Source organism: Misgurnus anguillicaudatus, chromosome 25 (assembly GCF_027580225.2).
Source record: "Misgurnus anguillicaudatus chromosome 25, ASM2758022v2, whole genome shotgun sequence".
NCBI lineage: Eukaryota > Metazoa > Chordata > Actinopteri > Cypriniformes > Cobitidae > Misgurnus > Misgurnus anguillicaudatus.
Genome location: NC_073361.2, coordinates 4869311 through 4891530, shown reverse-complemented (window position 1 = coordinate 4891530; position 22220 = coordinate 4869311). Strand labels below are relative to the sequence as shown.

The window sequence follows — 22220 nt, the reverse complement described above, 5'->3', positions numbered from 1 at the left end:
AGGGGAAAACACAACCACATCATCTAAATAAATTAATAAGAAGTCATGCGCCATAGACCCCAGGCACCTCTGCATGAGCCTCTGGAAGGTTGCTGGAGCATTGCAAAGTCCAAAAGGCATACGGTCAAATTCATAGAGTCCCATTGGTGTGGTAAATGCGGTCTTCTGGCGGTCTTGGGGGTCCATCTCAACTTGCCAATACCCACTAGCCAGGTCGAGTGTGGAATACCATTGGGCCTTCTTCAGCCCAGTAAGGGACTCTTCGATTCGAGGTAGTGGGTATGCATCCTTGTGAGTAATTGCATTGAGCTTACGATAGTCCACACAGAACCTCCAACTGCCATCTTTCTTTTTAACCAGGACTACCGGTGCCGCCCATGGACTAGAGCTTTCACGTACCACTCCACTGTCTAGCATGCCTTGTAAAAGGGTCCTTAGTTCTGGATAAAGCGTTGGGGGAACAGGACGATAGCGTTCACGACAGGGTGGAGCAGCACCTGTAGGTATCTGATGCTGTACTGCATTGGTCCTGCCAAAGTCATCATCATGCACGGCGAACACACTGTTCCACTTCCTTAGAAGCTGCCGAATTTGTTGTTGTTGATCTGGACTCAGGCCATCTCCCTCAATAGCCAGTACAGAATCTGCAAGAGTAGAGGGTTCAGAAAGGTTAGAAACTGCTCGAATTGCCACTTCCACTGCTCCAGAAGAGTCAGGCTGGACCACTAACTCCCGTCCCATTTTGACATCACACTCATTAATCTGCATTACCGTAGCCAATGGTCGACGCAGTGGGACCTCAACTGGATATGGATTTGGATTGCACATTCTCACTGGCAGCTTACCTCCGCTTATCACTGCTAGAGACCGTGCTACATACCACTCCCCATCTTGATCTTCAAAGGGTTCTATTAATGCATTGTAGACTGTCTTGGGGGCTCCCTCCTGAAGTTGAGCCCATACCACCATCTCAGACTCAGGGGGGATAACAACTGGTGGTTGTCGGGGTAGTCGAGCAACTCCTTGAAAGGGGATGGTATGCCCTTCAGCTGTCACCCTCTGGCAGACCGAGAAAGCTTGTTCCCAGGCTTGACCTGCTACAGGCGACACAAGAGACTTAAAAGCAATTAACCCAGGGTGTTTGCCTTTGGCCAGTTCATCCCAGCAGTGTGCAATTACATTCATCCCTAGAATGGCATGGTCTGCTCCCATACACCCGTCTTCAACCACCACCATTCCCTTCTGTGGAACCTGGATGCCCCCAACAGCAAAATCAACAACTGCATAGCCAACATATGGTATCTGTAACCCATTAACAGCTCGTAAGGTTAGCCAGGGAGAATCATAAGCGCAATTTATGGCAATATTCCCAAAATGTTTTGCAAAGAAGGCTTTACTCACCAGAGTGACTTGGGAGCCGGTATCAAGGACACAAGAAATTATTTTTCCATTAGCCTCCACCTCAACACGTGGACATTCTCCAATAAGCTGGGACTTCATCGTCACTCCAGCAGAGTGAGCGACTGTCCCTGCCACACGTCCCTTGGTGGCAGGGGGGGCTAAAAACCCGAATTTGACCTGCGACGATTTGGGCAGTGCCTCTGGATGTGCCCCACTCCTCCACAGTCCCTGCATATAGGCCTCCCCTCAGTATCCCACTGGAAGGACCCCCTGCCTGGTGGTATCTGTTGAGGTCTTGAACGTACAGTTGGACCGACGGGCAGTTGGGGCATGTTGGCAGACAAAGATGGAACAGTGGGTTGACTAGTCATTGGGGGAGTAGGTGATATCTGTCTGCGGAGTTCTTCAACAATGGAGGCACTCAAACCCTTCAGTTGCTCTGCCACTTCTTTGCGCAATTCTGCCTGGAGTTCGCTTTTTAATTGGCTCATGTCAGGTGTGTCACATTTTGGGGTGTGGACTGGTGAGGCCACAGCTGTAGGTGTAGCAGCCCATCTAACCCAGGCATGGTCTTCTCCATGTTGTTGCTCTTGCTGGAGTGCTATAGCCTCAGTACAGACGGAGGCAAATGTCAACTGTGGGTTGCGACGCACTTGGCGATGGATCTCTTGCTGAATTGGGCCTGGTCTTAAGTTCAAGGTGAACTGGTCTAACAGGTACTCGCCCTCTTCTTCTTGAGTTGGCTCACGTCCTTGCCAGTCAAAGTAGAGTTCCCGTAACTTTAAGATAAAAGATTCCACTCCCTCATCCTGACCTTGCCTACAGCTAAAGAACCTTGACCGTCGCTGTGCTCGACTTGCTCCATCACCATACCTCTTCTGTAGGGCGTCTAGCAATGCCTTGGTATCGGCAGTCTCCTCTGCCTTAAATAAACGTGCCTGCCGCCTTGCCTCCCCATCTAGAGCTGCCAACAGGAAATCCACCCCTTGTTGTGTGGTTAGCCCTTGTGCCCTTAGCATAGCCTCTATCTGAGACCTCCATGAATTAAACTTTCCCTTCTCCCCGCTAAAACGGGGTATCCATGGCCCCCCCATAAACCATGGCACCAACAAATGGGCTGCTGCCTGATTACCTCCACTAGCCCCATTTCCCTCTGCCTCTTGATTAGCTGCACTACTAGGAGGATCAGACATGACTGTTGTGTTCCGCTGCTGGGACCCTGCCGACTACGCCAGAAAAAGACTGTCACCTAGTGACAATAAAATGACTCAGGTCCCAGCCACGGAAACAAAACAGACAGTCAGTGTATAAATGCAAAAAAAATACTTTTTATTAATAGGCTAGAAAGCATTAAATAGGAAACACTATTATGGAGGGTAAAGTCCACTAAAATAGAGTCTTTATAGCAAATGGGGGCGGGGTTAAGGTTTGGTGGCTCCTCGGCAATCCGCCCAGCTGTCCTTCCAAATAATCGAGCAAATACGTCCAGAACGTCACGGCAGTCGTCAGACCCACCGGAGAAAGTGACGGTACTTTAAGCAGCAAACGTTGAGGAAGACTCCGGGTAGCCAAGGCAGGCTCGCAGCAGCACTGGGCCAAGATCACCAACGGGACAATCCAGAGGCTAGAAGAGAGCACCAAGAATAACCACCAGCACCACAAACAGCAGAGGTCACACTTGCACTGTAGTACGACAAAATATAGTTACGGCCCTTCAGGCGAAATTAGCGAGCGTTGAGGGAAGTTAGAGGGTAACCACTGTCTTCAGGACAAAGCCGCCACTGGGACCACAGGAAAGGTATTGCAGAGGCTTCGGGCAACCATAGCGAGCGTTGAGAGAGGTTTGAGGATAACCACAGTCTTCAGAATAACGCCACCCGCTGGAACTACCAGATAGGTATTGCTGGGACTGGAAACAAGCGACCACCATAAACACCAACACCACAAATAGTAAATGGACACATTCACAGTGCAGTAACAAAAATATATTTACGGCCCTTCAGGCAACATTAGAGAGCGTTGAGGGAGGTCGGAGAAAAATCAGTCTTCAGGACGACGCCAGCCGCTGGAACTACCAGGTAGGTACTGCTGGGGCTAGAAGCAAGCGACCACAATGAACACAAACCCCACAGATAGCAAATCGACACACATTTACACAGTGCAGTAGTAAAAATATATTTACGGCCCTTCAGGCAACATTAGAGAGCGTTGAGCAAATCCAGAGCAGTGCACCGTTGTTCAGCAAACGTCCTGGGAACCCAAACTTCCTTTGCAAGGCAGGAGAGTGTATTACACCATGGCAGCAAACATCTACGTCACCCTCAAAACAAAAACCAACCTCCTCTCCCAAAGAAACAGTTTTTATACCCTTTCACTTAATCATGTCCAGCTGTTTGGCAATTGGTTGCTAATTGTAATCATCAGCAGCAAGACAGAGACAATAAAACAATTCATCAAAGACAGGAAGCACAGTCCAAATATGGGCAAAAAGGTGGAGCATAATAATGAGTCCTAATAAAGAAAATTAGGTCAAATTAACAGGGGAGGAAGCACAGACCAAATATGGGCAAAAAGGTGGAGCTTAACAACGAGTTCTAATAAACAAAATTAGGTCAAATTAACAGGGGAGGAAGCACAGACCAAATATGGGCAAAATAATAAAACAGGAAACAAGTTGCCAGGTTTGTCCATGAATGAATCTCTAAGAGTTAAATAGGGCAAAAATACAAAAAGTAACACTATAAATTTAATGTACAGTAAATACCCACTACAATTCAAAGTGCCTATATTTTAATGCACACAATAACCATCACACAGCACACTGCACACAATAAAGCCCTAATGTCTTAAATGATTCAAGGCAAGAAAAGAAACTATTAAATCAGCCTGTGACAACTGTTTACCAGTTACAGCATTTATGACTTTAAGTATGTCCCCTAGAGCTTCATCAGTCAAATAATGTTTTAATGATTATGAGCAACTCATGCTCTTTTCTTTTTTGCTCCTGAAGTGCTTTCTCACTGTATTCCGACATTGTCCATAAAGGAGGAACGTGGCTTCCATTTATGGGTGTTTTCCCCATAATTTCATTGTCTCTAATGTCTTTTCCATGTTGCATGTCCATACTGCCATTATCACTCGACTCTTCTTGGTAGTCAGATGTTGTCTGTTCTTCACAGGAAAGCATCTATACAAAAGGGTTTTATAAAAAAAATCTCACCCGTTTGATCTAAAATGTTTCATACCACATTAATGATAGTAGTGTTAATGTACAGACAAATGTAATTGATCAAAATCCTGAAGAAGAAAGCATGTAAACTACATGTAAAACTAAACGTATAAATATTCCATAAAAAACTAATAAAATAAATGATTTTATGGCCTTGCAACCTTTCCTCACCTGCACATTGACTTCCACTTCATCATGTTGAATGCTTGTAGTATGATGTAGAATTGATTCCTAACAAACTTGTTGCTGGAAGTCAACAAGTCATTTCTAAATCATGAAATACAAGTCATGCCATGATATTAGACATAAGGTAATATTACATCAATAGTTGTGAAATTTGGGGTACCTGAGAGAATGACTTGCTTTCTAACTGTCCTTAAAAAAAAAAAAAAAAATGTGTTTTCCTTACCTGCAAGGACCTGTCAGGTGCATCCAGACCATCATGTCTGTCATCAACATCTGCAAAAACCTGCAAAGGAACCACATCACATTCAAATGCTAGATTAACTGATGGGTCTATAGTTGAAAGGATAGTTCATTCCGAAATCAACATTTTATCATAAATCACGTTGTCTTGTCTTGTGACCCTGCCCCCTCGTTCTCCTGCTTATTAGTAATCATTGGTTTTCTCCCATCACCTGTTCCCGCTCGTTATCTTGTTTGGTTTCCTCTTTTTAATGTCAGTGTATCTTTAGTTCTGTGCAGGTTCATTGTGTTTTGTTTCCCGTGTTCGTGTGAAGTCAAGTTATCCAGTCGTAGTTTAGTGATATATGTCAGAGTTTGGTGTTTCATGTTTTGTACCCCCTCGTGGGTTTTTGTTTTGTATAAAATAAAGTGTTTTCTGTTTTTCCCCGACATCGTCTGCATTTGGGTTCATCTGTCCTGCAATCCCTCACATTAATGATGGTGTTTATGAGGATGGGAATTTTGCGCAATGGCTTAAAATCACTTAAATGCATGTACAAACACTACGTTTTCGTCAGCCGCGTAGCTGTGGGTGGGCCTGGGTGGGCCTTGGCCCACCTACGAGCTAGGTATCCTAATTAAGTAAAGTAAATTATGTTGCAATTATCATACTTGAGCTATAAAAATAAATTGTATTGTTTTTTTATCACTTGTTTGACATATTTTAATATAGAATAACTTAATTTTGTAAAAAATATTAGTGCAATATATAGCGCATTTCGAAAAGCGTATTGCCCATCCCCCACACGCACGCACCGTAAGCACATTTAACAGAGGGACACGACATTTAGCTAACGTTCGGTATGTAAAACTAAAATGAAACAGAGTACTTTACTAAAGTTTGTCTCCAAAATACATCGGCCGCAGGATGAAGAGAATGCAGATGTTCCAGAAACATCAATTTCGAGTAAGGAGCTGAACAGCTCTTCTTTTACCACCGCATCCATTTCTCCATTATCGGCAGCGTGCCATTCTCAAACATCTACCTCCCCTTCACGTACACACCTGTGTTCAGGTACATGCAAATGTCAGGCTAATTATTTGAGTAATACATAAAATATTATTCATAAAAATGTACTATAGCAGCGTTATGATTTCGGGCGTTTATTGTTTCAGACTCGACTAAGCCTAAGGCGAGTACTGAGGACCTAACTCAGGGGTGTGATTCTTCCGGAAAAATCCGGAATTCCGGCTTTTCCGACCTGAAAATGAGGCTTTCGTGAATCATGCAAATCCATTTTTTGTGTTTATGTGTGTGGGGGGGTGCAAGGCACCGTTATAAATGACCGCATATCACTCCGCAAGTAGTCTATTTATTTGTCACGATCGAACTTCAATTCAAAGCAGAGCTCACCAAAGAGCTTGCAGTCAATTCCGGCGTGTGGTCTTGGCTGCGAATAAAAAAAATCATGCGTTTGCCTACAAATAGAATGAGAGGAACACATCTTTCACTCTCAACCAAACTAACAAACTAGCCAATCAGAAGTAGAATGGGGAGGGGTCTTTGAGGTGTGGCTGAGATCCAGGTGCAGATGCCGCGCGGCCGCGGAGATGTCATAACAAGTTAACGTTGTCAGCGGGATGAGGAGTATGTATATGAAGCCTAGGTAAGTCGACCTAATTGATAAAGGACTTAAATCAGTGGCGCTGGGCATGGATAGAAGGAATTGGCAGAGACAAACAGCATTTTAGTAGTAAGAAATTTAGAGAACCTGCCAGGTGTTTGCTGCTTTTACAAAACTGTCCATTTCAAATTAGACCGCTATATGCCAGTAATGTAAATATCAGATTTCTCGTCGAGGTGAAATGCTGTCTCGCAATATCAATATAAAGTTGCGTTTGTGTCAAAACGTTTGCTTGCATTATTATTCTGTAATCACTTACGTTAACGCACGCATATAAGTTACGCGAATCAGATCCAATGTCATCCTGACGAACACACGCTTGTATTTGCTCCTCTTGGTGCAAATGGTTTGTGAATCTGGCAGTAATGCTTACGATTACAGAATAATATAATGACAAACACACACATTCATGGATCTGGTTTCCCTGTGTGTGCGCGTGAAACGCGTAGCTCGACTGTGCCAAAAGAACAATGCAAAAGACAAATGCACTTGACTGCCTTTCCAGAAAGTCACAACATTTGAATTAAGTAACTTTAATGTTACAGTATTCACTTTAAATTCAGCGTTCAAATGTTGTAATCAATAATTAAAGCTAGGGTAGGTAATCCTGTTCAGATACATTTTTTTTAATACTGGGTGAAATGGTCCTTCTATCCTGAGAGTAGTCAATACATTATGTGTTCAGAAAAAGGAATGAAAACAATCAGACCTCTGTAGCAGCTGCAGGACAGTACAAACTCCAACCAATCACTGCCATGCGGTGCGAATGTAAAGAACCAATCAGATGCCTTCATGTCTCGTGCCCGACCCCCACTGCGCGCGCGGCCCTGCGTGCACTAATCACGTCACCGTTCCCTGAAATATTCAGTCTCACTACACCGAGTAAGCAGGAGTTTGCGGCACCGGCACAATGGAAGATAAAAAGCAGGCAAAACTACCACTGCCAGCTTTGCTGGTAACTGCTCGCCCTAATAAAAAAACCTAGAAAAAGAAAATCTGAGGCAGAAAAGGCTGCAACTAAACAGGTACTGGATAAAGCCAGAGGACAAACTCGCGTAAACATCGGTGGAGCATTTGAACGGTGGAGACAACTGAGGGAGCTGAAGGGCCTGAAAAGCGATGCCGAGGTTGCGGTCTTCTGCTGAACAGGTAATAATTTGTTTTGCTTCGGGGGGATTTGTTATTTCCATGATAAATGTTACGCTAGGCAACGTAGCTATTTTTGTAGCTAGTATTAGCCCAATGCTAACATTAGCTTCTCTGTCGGTGTAAGTCAGTTGAGTTACAGGTCGTAGGTAACGTTACTGCTTATCTGACTTTTAGGACATGACATTATGATAATATTGCACAGCCATAGTCGCAAGTGTATCATAACTTATGATCTAAAATAGTTTTCTAAACAAAGCTACGGATAAACTAATTCAAAGAATCACATAAATGTTTGTCACTGTGTGAAATGGGAAAAAAAATGTGTTGTCATTCATTGTGTGTCTTTGAGATACAGTAATTATTGTCAGATGTGTAATTGTGATATTCTTCCTAAAGGTAAATCACTGCCAAAGGAGTAGATCACCACAGAAGACAACGCATCATGCAAAGCCTGACCTGTCAGCCATCCATGGACACTCATTTTCTAACATATATAGTATATATTTCTAATTTATTATATGTAAATACAGATTGTTTATGACAATCAAAAACAACAAAAGGACAGATAGTTGTTTAAAAAAGTATTCCTCTTAGGTCTCTCTTGTTGTTGTTGGTGTTGTTTTTTTAATAAAACAAAAAGTGTTATACCACATTCATTGTCATTATTCATTTAGCATGTAAGGAGGTAAGAAAAGTAATAGCTTGTTTATGCTGAAATGATAAAGGAAAGGCATTTATCAACTAAAAATATTTATTCAAACATGACAAAATTTAAATAATATGAATGTACAAACTGTATACATTAGTGCAAATTTTACAGAACAATATATAAACCAGTACAAAATAAATAAAAAGCAGGGCACAAAAATAAATACTATTTATTGTACTGTGCCTACACCCTACTTGGGATGAAACCTGTATACTGTCCATGTGTATCTGGGTAGCGGTCTCTAATTTTCCAAAACACAGCAACTAGGAATTACTACTCTGTGCCCAGCTCCCAGTGCCCCATATTGCCACACAACATATTGCCGGTATGCAGCGTAGCGGAATTGTTTATTGCTCTCCCCTGGGTCTGGAAGATCCTCCACAGCCCGGACATCATTCCAGATCCTTCTGGCAAGTCGCAACACCCCCTCCTGCAAAATGTACAATTCCATGTGGGGCAGCATGGAAATACAGGAGTCGTCTTGTTGCCCACAGCACTTTCTTTCTACATCTGAGGGCATCTCTCTGCAGTTTCGGCACACACACCAAGTGGGTTGACTCGGAGCTGGAGGGCCTGGTGGAGGAGCATCTCCTGATGTTGACATATGGAGGAGATCAAAGATGAGGCTTGGGTCCCTTTTCAGGCAGATCTGCAGCAACTGATGGGTTTCTTCCAAGCTCAGTGTATGAATTCTGGCCTGTAAAACAATAGTTCATCAAAAAGATTCAACTTTATTTTTAGAACTCTTTTTTTTCCTGTCCTCTAAGAGAAATGTTGTGTCCACAGTAAATGCCAGGTAATTATTTATTGGCAGACAGTGCCAAGGACTCAATTTGATATGTATTGTTTATATTGTATATATTGTTGATATTATATTGTTATTAAAATTCTTTACTCGTTTTAAAAAATATACTGGGCTGCTGCAGCACTGATAATTTCACTATTGTTATCCTATTGTTTTTGCTGATGTTGAGGTCGAAAAAATATCAACTAAGAACAAAAATGATATTATAGATTGGCTACCTGCTCATCTGAAATTCGTTGAGCTTGCAGATTCTCCACTCGCAGAATATCGTCATGACTCAGGTGTTCTCCGGTTGCAGTCTGACTTGCTCCGCGTCCTCTACCTCGACTTCCTCGGCTTCTACCCCGTGCACCTCCTCTTCCTCGAGCACGACCTCGGGTCTGTCCCCTTTGACCTGAAGACGTGCTCGGATGCGGACTGTATGTAGGATCAGATCAAATGCTCTCGTCGTGGAAACTCTAACAACCAAAATAACGAAGATATATAAAAATAGAAAATTCACGTTTGCCAGTGATAGTAACAAAACAAGACTTTTAAATTTTGATTTAGCAGACGCTTTTATCCAAAGACACGTAGCTACATTTCAGAGTTCATACAACAACAAACGTGTAACGTTTGCTTTGAACGCTGCAAGTAACATTACTAACAATAGCATTTTTGGCATTCATTGTAATAAAAATATAGTTTACTTACAGGTGAATGAGACATGAAGTCGTTTGGTTGATGTGTTGAAATACTCGGTTTTCCTGTGACCTGCAGCTGACTCCGACTGTGGATGCGCGTTCATGTTTGTGGGGGCGTAGCTTTGGACGGAGTGCTAACGAGAGGGGGTGGAGCTTAGAAGAGGTGCCATTTTCAAATTTTGCTAGCTCTCAAACATTACCTACCCTAGCTTTAATCTGTATTAAATGCCCCCACTAATTATTCTATAAACATTAAACATGTTTTGACCAATGTCAAATCTCATTTATCATGTTGTGTATGTGGTTTGTGTGCCTTATTATTATTATTATTATTATTATTATTATCATATGCAACCAAAGATTTTACTAAAAGGGCACAAATTTGTTTACAAGAACATAAAAATCCTCACAGATCTAGTCACTTATTGTACGCGTTGATGTATTTACCTTTAAAAGCACAAAATGATTTTGTTCAGTCTGATGCAGTGGCAAGGTTATATAATGGTCAGGGTGGCACTTGCCCATGCTGATTGACGATTGGCCACTCAGATCGATCAATTTTGAGCTCAAGTTATATTTCAACTGTATTTCATTATATATATGTGTGTGCGTGCATGCGTATGTATGTCGCCACGTCATGGTAAGTGTGCCGTATATTTTCCTGCTTTTTTGTTCCTTGCCAATCACACCTATGCTAATTGCCCCATCTGATTTATCCAGCATTGATGACCATGCTACCCAGCCCAAACTCGGTTCATTTCCAGTCACCACTATAGCAAGCAAAGGAAGATGTTTTAATGTCTGGTGGTATGAAAAGTTTGTGTGGCTAGAGTCCGGGCTAGACTGGTAATCTGGCATACCGGGCAAATGTTTTTAATCAAACATATTTTACTAAATCCAAACCAAATAAATTTTAATAACTACCATTACTTTTGTAAATAAAGCATTTATAAGTAATACATTATTGTTAATGATGGCTGACTGGAGAAAAAAGCACCTTATATTCAAGTGTGCAGAATTATTAGGCACATTTTCTTTTACATTTAAAATGGGCCAAAAATGTTTAACACACACACTGGACATTCATTATTTGATGTCCATAAGAAAGATGCCATGCATGGAAATTGCAAAATTGAGATATGACCATTATACAAGAAATCCTGATTCGGGCAGCAAGGGCATAAAATAGGATGAAAGGAAAATATATATGTAGCCAAGTGGAGTAATCCTTTCAAAATGACATCTGACATAAAATTGGTCGTGGCCCCTTTAAGAGTGGGTGTTGCGACACACGCTTTACGGCATTGCCTCCGGCAGTGTGCAGTGAGTTAGTTTTGAGTGAAGATATGGCGTCATATAGCTGTCTTTATTATGAGAGCGCACACACAATATAAGCAAACACAGAAACAGAAATCGAGAGCGTAAAAACAGAAACTGAACAGATGAAACATAATCTTGTGGCAGGTAAAGCTGTCATCACGAGCGAATAAATTGTGATCCAGCACAGGTTTGAAGGTGGCGGCGATGTCTCAATGGCTGCGTTCACACGGTACCATAATACGGTTGTCAAACCCGTATTTGAGTCCTTAAGACGGTTACGTTCACACGCAGTTCGGTTATTTACGGGTTTGACAACCGCATTCTATAACCGACTTCACACCTGTAACTTTTCGGGTTTCACAACCGTATTTACAGAGAAGCTATGCCGTGTGAACGGAATCGCACTGGACAACCAGTTGTCTGTCACGTCATTCGTTGCTCTTGTGTTAAGATAACGTTACAGTGCATGAAAATGACTGCAAATTACGCACCAGAATTGCTCCAAAAGGTTAATGTGATATTATATTACCTTCATAGACGCCACGGAACATATTACATTACCCATAAAATTGCGTGCAGCCAAGTAAGTGAGATATATAAAGTTTAAACTTTAAAAGTGGACGATTAATATAATGTTAACTGTATAATAAAAGGGATATAAAAATTAGCTGTTTGTTTACTCACCTTTTATCTTCAGACGCGCAATAAAGAAGATATTTTGGGGGAAAAAACCCATCTGTGATTCATATAATGTAAGGCAAAAGATGCGTCACTTTGAGAGGTCAAAAAGCAGATATATCCAATACAAAAGTAATCTCCATGACTCCTGGTGACATTTTTTGCTGCTTGTGAAGCAAATCGGTCGGTTTTTGCAGGATATTGAACGTTATTTACAACATTATTAGCGTCCATATAAAACTGCGGCAACATATAAAGTGCGCTTTTTACACTCCCGCTCTTTAGGTGGCGCTAAGAGGCTGGTTTTGCCTGCGGTTGTAAACCATACTCTCTGCGCCACCTACAGAGCGGGAGTGTAAGCGCACTTCCCTTTGGCTGTGTTAATGGTTTAAATAAAGTTCGATTTCTTGCAAAAACGGATCGATTTGCTTCATAACTCATTATGATTACTTTTGTATTGAATATATCTGCTTTTGGTAAAACGTGCAGTTGCTGAAACTGATTTTATGTTCATTCATTTTGGAAATTAAAACTTTAATAAGGAACCACCCTTGTTTATTTTTCTCTGCACAATGGTAAGCGTTCCACCAGCCAGCTGTTTTTGTTAATTACATAAATAAGGTTTTGCCCATTGCATAAATAATACTTTTATTTGCTGTGTGAACAGGACACTTCCAGACTCACACCTGTAAGTAAATACGGTTGTCACTCCCGAAATTTTGTCGTGTGAACGCACCCAATGTGATCGAATTCGTTTTCGGATTGGCAGCTCGGTCGCGTTATCATCTGCGCTCTCTCTGTTTGAAAATTCTCCTCGCTCGCGATTATATCTTCCAACCGGAAACACGTCATGGATTAAGGCTTGACAAGACGATCACTGATCGATTGAACTGCATTACTAAGAACTGCCACTAGAGTTCAGAATTGCGACTTTGGAGTTAATTGCCAACAACAACAGATGGAGGAAGAATTGCAACTCATCTGCTCACCTGGTTTACTGAAGCCATATAGCCATGGAGTCAGGAGAAAACGTAAGTTTAAAATATTTCAAATAACACATGTTGATGCGTATGCAACTTAATAGTGAATGAGTTTTGTGTTTATTTGTAATGGCTAAGGCTGCCATTTTAAAAGTCATTAACTTATTAGGCATTTGTCTAAAACCTGCAACATAGGCAAATAACCAACAGCCAGCAGAGGGAAAACTAGCAACAGCAGTAGCCAGTTAGTTTATGGACTGATGCATTTAAATCATTTAAATGAAACACATTTTTCACATTCATTAAAGAAATTATCATTTGTAATTTACATTTTAATACAATGCATTTAAATTACACATTTAAAGCTATGCTAGTCTATTGTAGCTCAACAAGACTAATGCAGTGTTCCTTGTTCAGGAAATCCTACGTAGCATACTGGAACGTCTGACGACAAGACTTCAGTGGATCCTTGAACAGTCTTCTGTTGACCTTGATTATTTGGAGTATGTTTGCAATCAAGAATACATCTTAATTGATGCAGCATCCAGAATCTTTGATATACCTTCCCCCATAACATAGGGTCTGAAACAATTAGGCAGACTTGTGCATGCTGGCTTAGAGGAAGAACAACGACCTATATTGTTCACACTTGAGCAAGGGGAAAGGGGACGCCCAAAATGTGTGCTCTCTGCTGATTTCCTGACATATCTTTTTGAAATACCATTACATGTTAAGTGTGTGGCCAATCTACTCGGTGTTAGTCATAGCACAATTTTTAGAAGAATGAGAGAACTTGGCATTTCAACAAAGACTTCATACAGCTCTATGTCAGATGAAGAACTGGACAACAAAGTTGCTGCTGTTAAAGCAAGAGTCCCTAATGCTGGATACAGACTTGTCAAAGGACTGTTACAGTCCGAGGGCTATCGTGTTCAGTGGGACAGAATTAAAGGGTCTATGCACAGAATAGACTCTGCTGGAGTTCTGTCCCGAATGACACGCATGGGGAGCACAGTGAGACGAACTTATTATGTCCGGGGTCCACTGTCACTTGTCCACATCGACACCAATCATAAACTAATAAGGTTTGCATGATATAGCACTAGTAGTACCAGTAGTTAGTTATGTGCTCATATTGGTTTGTATTGAAAGTGCCTTCTCTTTAAAGCCAATGATTAACATAAAATGTTAAATATTTAATTGTGTATTTATTCCAGTGGGTTAGGATGGTTAAAATAATATCTTCAAATTTCATATGACATAATTTTAAAATTGTTTAACAGTATGTTTTTTTTTTTACTTGTGTAAGGTACAACATTGTGATATTTGGCAATGTGGATGGCTACTCAAGAAAGGTAAATATTATGTGTTCATTGGTCAGTCAGCTCGTGTGTTCCTGATAGGCTCTCAGACAGGATAACTTTATTTTGTTGTTGTTAGGTCCTGTACCTGAATGCTGCAAATAATAACAAGTCGAGCACTGCGCTTGCTTTTTTCTTGGAATCTGTGCAGCAGTTTGGTTGGCCGTCAAGGTATGCTTCTTTACTCTTCCAAGGCTGCCCAGGTGAAAATAAAGTACATTTCCATAATGCTTCATTTTCACACACTTATTTTGTACTTAAACTACTAAAGACGTATTTGTAGTATATTAAGAATCGTAAAAGGATAGTTAATCCAAAAATGAAAATTCTGTCATCATTTACTCACTCTCATGTTGTTACAAATCTGTATACATTTCTTTGTTCTGGTGAACACGAAGAAAGATATTGTGAGGTATGTTTTAACCAAAGTGACCATGAGCCCCATTCACTTCCATAGTAGCAAAAAAAAAAGAATACTATGGAAGTGAATGGGCTCATGAATGGTTTGGTTACAAACATTCCTCAAAAAAGCTTCCTCTGTGTTCATCAGAACAAAGAAATATATACAGATTTGTAACAACATGAGAGGGAGTAAAAGATAACAATTTTCATTTTTAGGTGAACTATCCCTTTAGAACATCTAAGTGAAGTTATCTGTGCTGTTTTGAGACACCATGAATATGAATTAAAATGTGCCAAAAAAAGATTTGTATGAAAGATAGATTTAATTCATACAAAAGACATACAGTTTTCTTTGTCTCTACATGCAGAGTAAGAGGTGATCAAGGGGTCGAGAACCTGGGCATAGCACGGTGCATGTTTACAGTGCGGGGGACTGGACGAGGCAGCTTTGTGTCAGGAAAGAGTGTACATAATCAGAGGTGTGTGAAATTTGTAATACATCCTTAGAAATTAAAAATGCAAATTAATTACACTCAAAAATATGAACAATTTCAGAATTGAGCGTTTATGGAGGGACGTATGGATGGCTGTGACCAAGATCTACTACGAGGTTCTGCATGGTCTGGAAGAAGATGGCCTACTTGATCCTTCTAATAACATGCATATGTTTTGCGTTCACGACATCTTCATACCTCGGCTGAACGACGACCTGACAAAGTTCAGCGATGGTTGGGACAACCACCCACTACGCACGGAGCAAAACCTAACTCCAAACCAGTTGTGGGTCATGGGCCATATTCAACATTCCACCACTGAACCAGAACATCTTGAGCAGGTACACACACAATAACAGTATAAATTTAACATTTAAATCCAAATTCTTGTAAAAACACTTTACGGTTTAAAACAAAGTATAGCCAGTTCAGAACAGCTCCCTATGAATGTCTGCATTTGTGTTGTTGCAGCCTGCTGAGGACAATACCATTGACTGGGAAAATGTAGGGATCCCACACAGGTCTCATTATGGCATTGAAGTACCAGAGATTTCCAGCCCATTTAGTCCTGAAGAAATGGAACAGCTACAAACTACCATTAATCCTAAAGGACCATCACAATGCTTTGGCAGAGACATTTATTTGAACATGGTACAGTACATACAAATAATTCTTGCCAACTCGAACAACAATCGCTAACAAGGTCATTGTTCTAACAACAAGGATATTGCATATACCAAAAATAACTGAAAACAATCATGGCACTCTCTTTTTGCCATTTACTTTTAGTGTAAACATTTTTTTATAATGTTAAAGGAAAATAAAACATTATTCTGTACCATAATCATTGTCTTCATTGTTCCACAAATTAAACTCTACCAAAAACATTACCAAAACGCAAAGCCAGAGTTAGTACATGTTTGAACTCACTGTAAGAGCTCATGTGTGCCACTGGAAAAGTTATGGTCTTGGTACAAGCACTAACTATTGGAAAACAGATTGTATGTGCTTCCTGTTGGCAGACATGATTGAATTTTACATGAATTTCAAAATTGTTTCTCTCACTTGGTAGTACTGGCTTGTGTGCCTGGCCAGTTAACCACTGCAGGACACCTGGAACTGTAAGTGTCTTGGTGTTTGAAACCACTTCAGTGTCTGAGTCTTCGGTTTCGTCAAAGTGCTTAGGAACTGCATCTAATAAAGTAAAAAACTACATTTAATTTTCACTTACAAAAAAACTCAAGCAACTCAAATCTGCACAATTAAAGCTCTGTACCATCATCCTCTAGTTCCTGAAGAAAATCTTGAAAGTAGTTCAGAATACTTTGTTCAAGATTATGTCTTGAGGTGCCTTTTTCACTAAAGTCAGGTTTGCAGCTTGCCATAAGGAAGTTTGCATCGGGCTAATAAAGACAAAAGAATAATAAATATCACAATTTATGCCTAGCTTCAACTAAATTCAAACGATTTTACCTTGTTATCCTGCAGTGGCACAAACAAAGGCCGACAGAGGTCCATGTGTTGTTCCATCACATCCGGAAGGTTGTAGAGCTGCAAGCCTTTTCGCATTTGCTCAAGCATGGGCAGAACTCGGGCCAGGGAGTTTAGAATGATTGTTCTGAAGGATAAAATGATTTTTTTTTTAGTATAAACGTATTCCACTCTCAATAACACAAGATAAATTATGCATAATGTTACATTTGATAAAAAAAGTACTAGAAAACAATTAGATCCATCAATAACATATACTTAAAAAGCTTTAGCAGTTGATAAATCAATGAGGTACATTTCAGTAACTACAAACCTTATTATTGGGTCCTTTCTGTCTGTTTTTATGAGACTTGTATATCCACAGGAAAGCAGATTATCAGTGAGACTCCGTAATTCGTCATCGGTGGCTATTCTTACCTGTAACATACAGGTTACATGATACATGCAGTGCACACATACTTTTTAACTGTTTTGATGGGACACCTAGTGTATGTAATTGAACAATAAATTTTATGCTCTTTAAAAAACACAGTACACTTCATCTTCAGGAGGATTTTGTGGCCAAACTTAGTTAAATAGCTTTCCACAAAATAAGAGAGCATATACTAAAGGTATTTATTTTCTGTTGAGGTGTGCAGATAGGCAAAACACTCATTTAATACAGCAGATGAATTGCATTTAAAACATTTATGGGTGGTTTACCGGACAGGTCTCATCCTAGTCCCAGACTAAAATGCATGTTTGAGCTGTTTTAATTAAAAAACGCCTTGCACTGATGTATATTATCAGTGTCATTGCTTTGTTTATAAGATGAACACCAGTATTGTTTTTTGTAAAGTTTGTTTGTTTGTAAAAACTACTTAAATGCCCTAATATAACTAAAGCCTAGTACTGGATTAATCTAAACCCTGTTTCCCGGACAGGGATTATCTTAAACGAGGATTAGGCCTTAGTTTAATTATAAGTAGTATTAACAATTTAACATGCCTTACTAAAACATTACTTGTGTGCATTTTGAGTCAAAACGAAGTGCACTGGTGTATTAAGATATATCATTGCAAATTTTCAGTTTGGACGACTGGTCTAATCCCTGTCCGGGAAACCACCCCATAATATTGCATATACCATTACTATTGCTTTACCTTTTCAATCAATTCGATGGTTTCTACATCTGTGACATCTTCGGGGGTTAATACCACACGGTCAAAATCTCCTGTAGCAAGATAGGTGTAGCACCAATTGCGCATGAAGTCAGGTGCTGGACCTCCTTGAGCCAAGGAGCAAGCAATGATCTCTCCAAAGCTCCTAAGGATATTTAAGACAAATTTCAAGCATATACACCACCAATCAAAACTTTGAGTACACTTTCCCTTGTACCTGAATGCATAACTTTATATCCAAAGTGTACCAAAACTTTTGATTGGTAGTGTACACACACACACACACACACACACACACACACACACACACACACACACACACACACACACACACACACACACACACACAAAAAGGAAAATACATAAGTAAAACTTAATGCAATAAAAATGTTTTCTTAAAACCTGAAGTAGCTCTCCTCCAGGGCACTTATTGAGTATATAGGATTCTTTCCCTTGTTGTCAGGGCCAGGCTCAAAGTAGCGCAATTCAATTCCATTCATCAGGTCTGCCAAAATCAATAAGTGCACGTAAGTTAAACAGCACAAGAAGAGAATATCAACGAGATATTGTTCACAACAACTGATACACCAAAAAAATGAAAGACAGTTACCAGTAAGGAACTCCTTCTTTATTGCTCCTGTATCTATGCCTGCCTCTCCAACAAAACAAACTTTAAGGGAGCACTTTGGGGTGCTTTTCTTTTGTCTTTTCCATTGTTGAATAGCACGGTGAAAAAAGTTAGATCGAGTGACACAGACTGAGAACGTCTGAGAGTTGTCCACCTGTTCAGCTAGATTTTGCAGGATGTCATCAAGGCTGGAAAAATGACAACTCAATCACATGTTTGTGTGTGTGTGTGTGTGTGTGTGTGTGTGTGTGTGTGTGTGTGTGTGTGTGTGTGTGTGTGTGTGTGTGTATTTCACAATAACAATTTCAAAATTTATCTACTGTAATCGGTTCTGACCTATGAGGCTCATTTCTTTCTACATCCAAGGTTCCTTGGTTTTCTACAGGTCTGAGAAATATATACAATAGAAAAGAGAACAATGTCACAATGGGAAAACTTTTGTCCCTTCATAAAAGTAAATGATACACTATTGAACATTAATGAAACATGTTTTTAAACCTGGGTAACATTTGGATGCTTAAATTACATTTAAAAAGCTAATAATGAGAAATTATACAATTAATCACAAAGTAAATTACATGAAGTTCAAATAATCTGTATTTCATATTTAATTCTGCAAAAGCCTAATGTGTTTTAGGATAGTTTAACCACTCCTACCTCTCACCACATGTGCTTGCATGCACCTCTAGAAAATAAAGAGGAAATGGTTCCTGGCATATTGGGCAAGGTGCATACTCGCTCTGAAAATATGAGAATACATACAAGGGAACATAAGCAGGGTATATAAGTCTATACATTAGAAAAAAAAGATTCCAAGACAACAATTACCTTTTTGGATGGTTCTGCATTCAGAACAGGTGGAACAAATTCCACATCAGAGTCACAGTTTAATAGCTATAAAAAATATAAATTGCATTACATGGCAATACTCAATATTGTGGTTTTAAATATACCAGGAAATAGTTAAAACACGTTAACTTACTTCTTTGCTGCCTTCGTCATGCACACCTTCTGCATGCACACCTTCTGCATGCACACCTTCTGCAGCATCCAATTCCACAGTTATTGATTCCTCACTGTCAGAATAACTTGCACTGCTACAGGAATTGACATGGATTGCCAGGAGCTGTAATGGCATTTGTTCATTGCATCTACTGCAGTGAGCTTTGGGCATTTTATCAAATTCTTTGGAATTGAGTGGCAATGGAGTCATATCAATTTCCAGTTGAAGTGGCACTATATAAAGAACAGATTTGCCACAATTGCTTGCTGTTTGTACTAGTGCTCCTGTATAGCCTTCTGATTCTGGAGCAATCACAGTTAGGGGCCTCTGTCCACTTCCACCTGTGAATATAGCAAAACTGAAATATAGAAAAGCTAGTAAAAGAGCAAAAATGTTTTAAATCATCAAATCAAACAATACCCATTGCTTTATACAGCAGCCAGCCTCCATCCAAGCCTTGCATTTTGGGGAATTCAAGACACAACATCTCAGACAACTGTATATAAATAAAATGTGTTTACAATGTGAGTGTGCATTATATAAGTAATAGTATGGTCCAAGAATTATACTGCTACCAGCACATACTTCGGCATGACTGATGTTATCGTTAACTTTTAAGCTTCTTTTCCCAAGTCCTGCCTCAATCAACTTGAATTCATCACTGCCTTTTGGAGTTTTTGTAGTCATGAGAGGCAGAAGGTAAAATGACATCACAACTGTCTTTGGTGCCTTGCGTTTCATGGGGACGAACTTTGATTTTCCCTTCAACCCCTTTTGAAAAACTCCTGGAAATGATCTAAAATGATACAAACAAGAATTCCCATATGTATATGCATACTATAAACTAATATATTTGACAAAACCTACAGAATTTTATCCATCACAAAAAAACTGAAGAATGAACCTTATCATTTCCTGCTGTACGGAGGTCTGGGGCGAGGGCTGTGGGTGGCTGACAGAGGGTTGGGGCGAGGGCTGAGAGTGGCTGACAGAGGGTTGGGGTGAGGGCTGTGGGTGGCTGATGTGTTGTCCTCTTGTCTGGTTAACCTGAAGACTAGTTAACCTAGGAGACTGCAATGTGCTGTTGATTACGGTAATGAGGTTTTGAGCTGTGTTCACTATTTCCCTCATAGTGTTCTAGGACAAATGAACACAAAGTATATATTAACATCTCTTCTGATTTGCACTTAACCACTGTTTATCTTGAAGGCACAGTATGCTAGTTCAGAGGTGTGTTTTTTTTAAGCTACCATTAGTGAAAAATACATCATAATCTGGTGAGCTGGTTTTAGCTGGTCTCCCAGTTTGGTATAAGCTGGTTTTGCTGGTGTAGCAAGTTGTTCTAGTTGTGTTTTGGTCACTTTTTAAGATGGTCTAGCTGGACTTAGCTGGTCAGGCTGGAAGGACCAACTTATACCTGCTAAAACCTGCTTATGCTGATTTGAGCCGTATTTTTCAGTAGGGAATTTTTTTAGTAACGTATTGACATGTAAAGTATACATAAACACACATTCCATCAGCAAGCTATTAATTATATAGATTTAGCAAGTACACTTTATGTAAAAGTATGTTTCACAACACCTCTTCACCAAATAAATGATTAAACTGATAATGATAATTGTACTGCTGTTGTTTATTTGCCTATGTTGCAGGTTTTAGACAAATGCCTAATAAGTTAATGACTTTTAAAATGGCAGCTTTAGCCATTACAAATAAACACAAAACTCATTCACTATTAAGTTGCATACGCATCAACATGTGTTATTTGAAATATTTTAAACTTACGTTTTCTCCTGACTCCATGGCTATATGGCTTCAGTAAACCAGGTGAGCAGATGAGTTGCAATTCTTCCTCCATCTGTTGTTGTTGGCAATTAACTCCAAAGTCGCAATTCTGAACTCTAGTGGCAGTTCTTAGTAATGCAGTTCAATCGATCAGTGATCGTCTTGTCAAGCCTTAATCCATGACGTGTTTCCGGTTGGAAGATATAATCGCGAGCGAGGAGAATTTTCAAACAGAGAGAGCGCAGATGATAACGCGACCGAGCTGCCAATCCGAAAACGAATTCGATCACATTGAGACATCGCCGCCACCTTCAAACCTGTGCTGGATCACAATTTATTCGCTCGTGATGACAGCTTTACCTGCCACAAGATTATGTTTCATCTGTTCAGTTTCTGTTTTTACGCTCTCGATTTCTGTTTCTGTGTTTGCTTATATTGTGTGTGCGCTCTCATAATAAAGACAGCTATATGACGCCATATGAAGAGAGAGCAGATCGCATGCTAGAGCTCCCGGTTTTGATCAAATAAACACCTAATTAAGGTTTGATGAGGTAAATATCAATTCTAGACCAGTTAACAGAATGTTTGAATGTTATATTTACATACTACATATGTGTTAAATGACAATTGTTTTATAGATCGTCTATTAAGAACGCATGAGAGTTTGTGTGCACTGAATCTGGGTTGATCACGCGTGAAACACGTGCAAAGACTGGGTATGTGTTGTAACAAATGTTAATTTAATTTTCTTTCTCTTATTTAAACCCCAGTGTTCTTGAATGTAAGTGTAATGTCATGTTAAGAATTGGGGTGTATTAAAAGCATTTCATGTCTGTTTAAGGGCTGTTAAAA

General features: G+C 40.1%; 2 protein-coding genes and 2 long non-coding RNA genes across 5 annotated transcripts; 2 read left to right on the top strand and 2 right to left on the bottom strand.

Annotated features, from left to right (window-relative positions):
• Window positions 1-6110: 6110 nt before the first annotated feature.
• Window positions 6111-8521, top strand: LOC141362130 (uncharacterized). Its single transcript, XR_012368113.1, has 2 exons — window positions 6111-7869; window positions 8266-8521. It is a non-coding gene; the product is annotated as an uncharacterized lncRNA (long non-coding RNA).
• A 147-nt stretch (window positions 8522-8668) lies between these two features.
• On the bottom strand, window positions 8669-10418 carry LOC129430120 (uncharacterized). The gene is made up of 3 exons (XR_012368112.1): window positions 10077-10418; window positions 9602-9841; window positions 8669-9275 (listed from the first exon to the last, which is right to left on the bottom strand). It is a non-coding gene; the product is annotated as an uncharacterized lncRNA (long non-coding RNA).
• A 2389-nt stretch (window positions 10419-12807) lies between these two features.
• LOC129418296 (uncharacterized) lies at window positions 12808-16145 on the top strand. The gene is made up of 7 exons (XM_055173244.2): window positions 12808-13095; window positions 13462-14129; window positions 14354-14399; window positions 14485-14576; window positions 15176-15286; window positions 15363-15642; window positions 15773-16145. Exons 2-7 carry the CDS (start codon window positions 13828-13830, stop codon window positions 15998-16000), a joined length of 1059 nt encoding a protein of 352 aa, XP_055029219.2. The 5' UTR covers window positions 12808-13095; window positions 13462-13827; the 3' UTR covers window positions 16001-16145.
• On the bottom strand, window positions 15925-21852 carry LOC129418295 (uncharacterized). 2 transcript variants are annotated; one of them, XM_073863725.1, is made up of 15 exons: window positions 21369-21852; window positions 20488-20720; window positions 20169-20379; window positions 20004-20079; window positions 19563-19924; window positions 19409-19474; window positions 19238-19320; window positions 18917-18967; window positions 18563-18768; window positions 18355-18457; window positions 17935-18097; window positions 17106-17209; window positions 16775-16919; window positions 16578-16704; window positions 15925-16495 (listed from the first exon to the last, which is right to left on the bottom strand). In XM_073863725.1, the coding sequence occupies exons 1-15, from the start codon at window positions 21384-21386 to the stop codon at window positions 16170-16172; spliced, it is 2274 nt and encodes a 757-aa protein (XP_073719826.1). In that variant the 5' UTR covers window positions 21387-21852; the 3' UTR covers window positions 15925-16169. The 2 variants fall into 2 exon arrangements, with proteins under 2 accessions (XP_073719826.1, XP_073719828.1); XM_073863727.1 differs by having other exon boundaries at window positions 18563-18657.
• Window positions 21853-22220: the final 368 nt, after the last annotated feature.

Bases quoted from the DNA above. Each gene is read 5' to 3' on its own strand.
- LOC129418296 (XM_055173244.2), top strand. From the start codon at position 13,828: ATGAGAGAACTTGGCATTTCAACAAAGACTTCATACAGCTCTATGTCA. The intron at 14,130-14,353 runs GTTTGCATGATA...TACTTGTGTAAG, and splicing joins ACCAATCATAAACTAATAAG to GTACAACATTGTGATATTTG. The intron at 14,577-15,175 runs GTATGCTTCTTT...CTCTACATGCAG, and splicing joins CAGTTTGGTTGGCCGTCAAG to AGTAAGAGGTGATCAAGGGG.
- LOC129418295 (XM_073863725.1), bottom strand. The intron at 19,475-19,562 runs GTAAGTTAACGT...TATTTTTTATAG, and splicing joins ATGACGAAGGCAGCAAAGAA to CTATTAAACTGTGACTCTGA. The intron at 18,098-18,354 runs GTTTTAAGAAAA...AAATATCCTTAG, and splicing joins CTGGAGGAGAGCTACTTCAG to GAGCTTTGGAGAGATCATTG.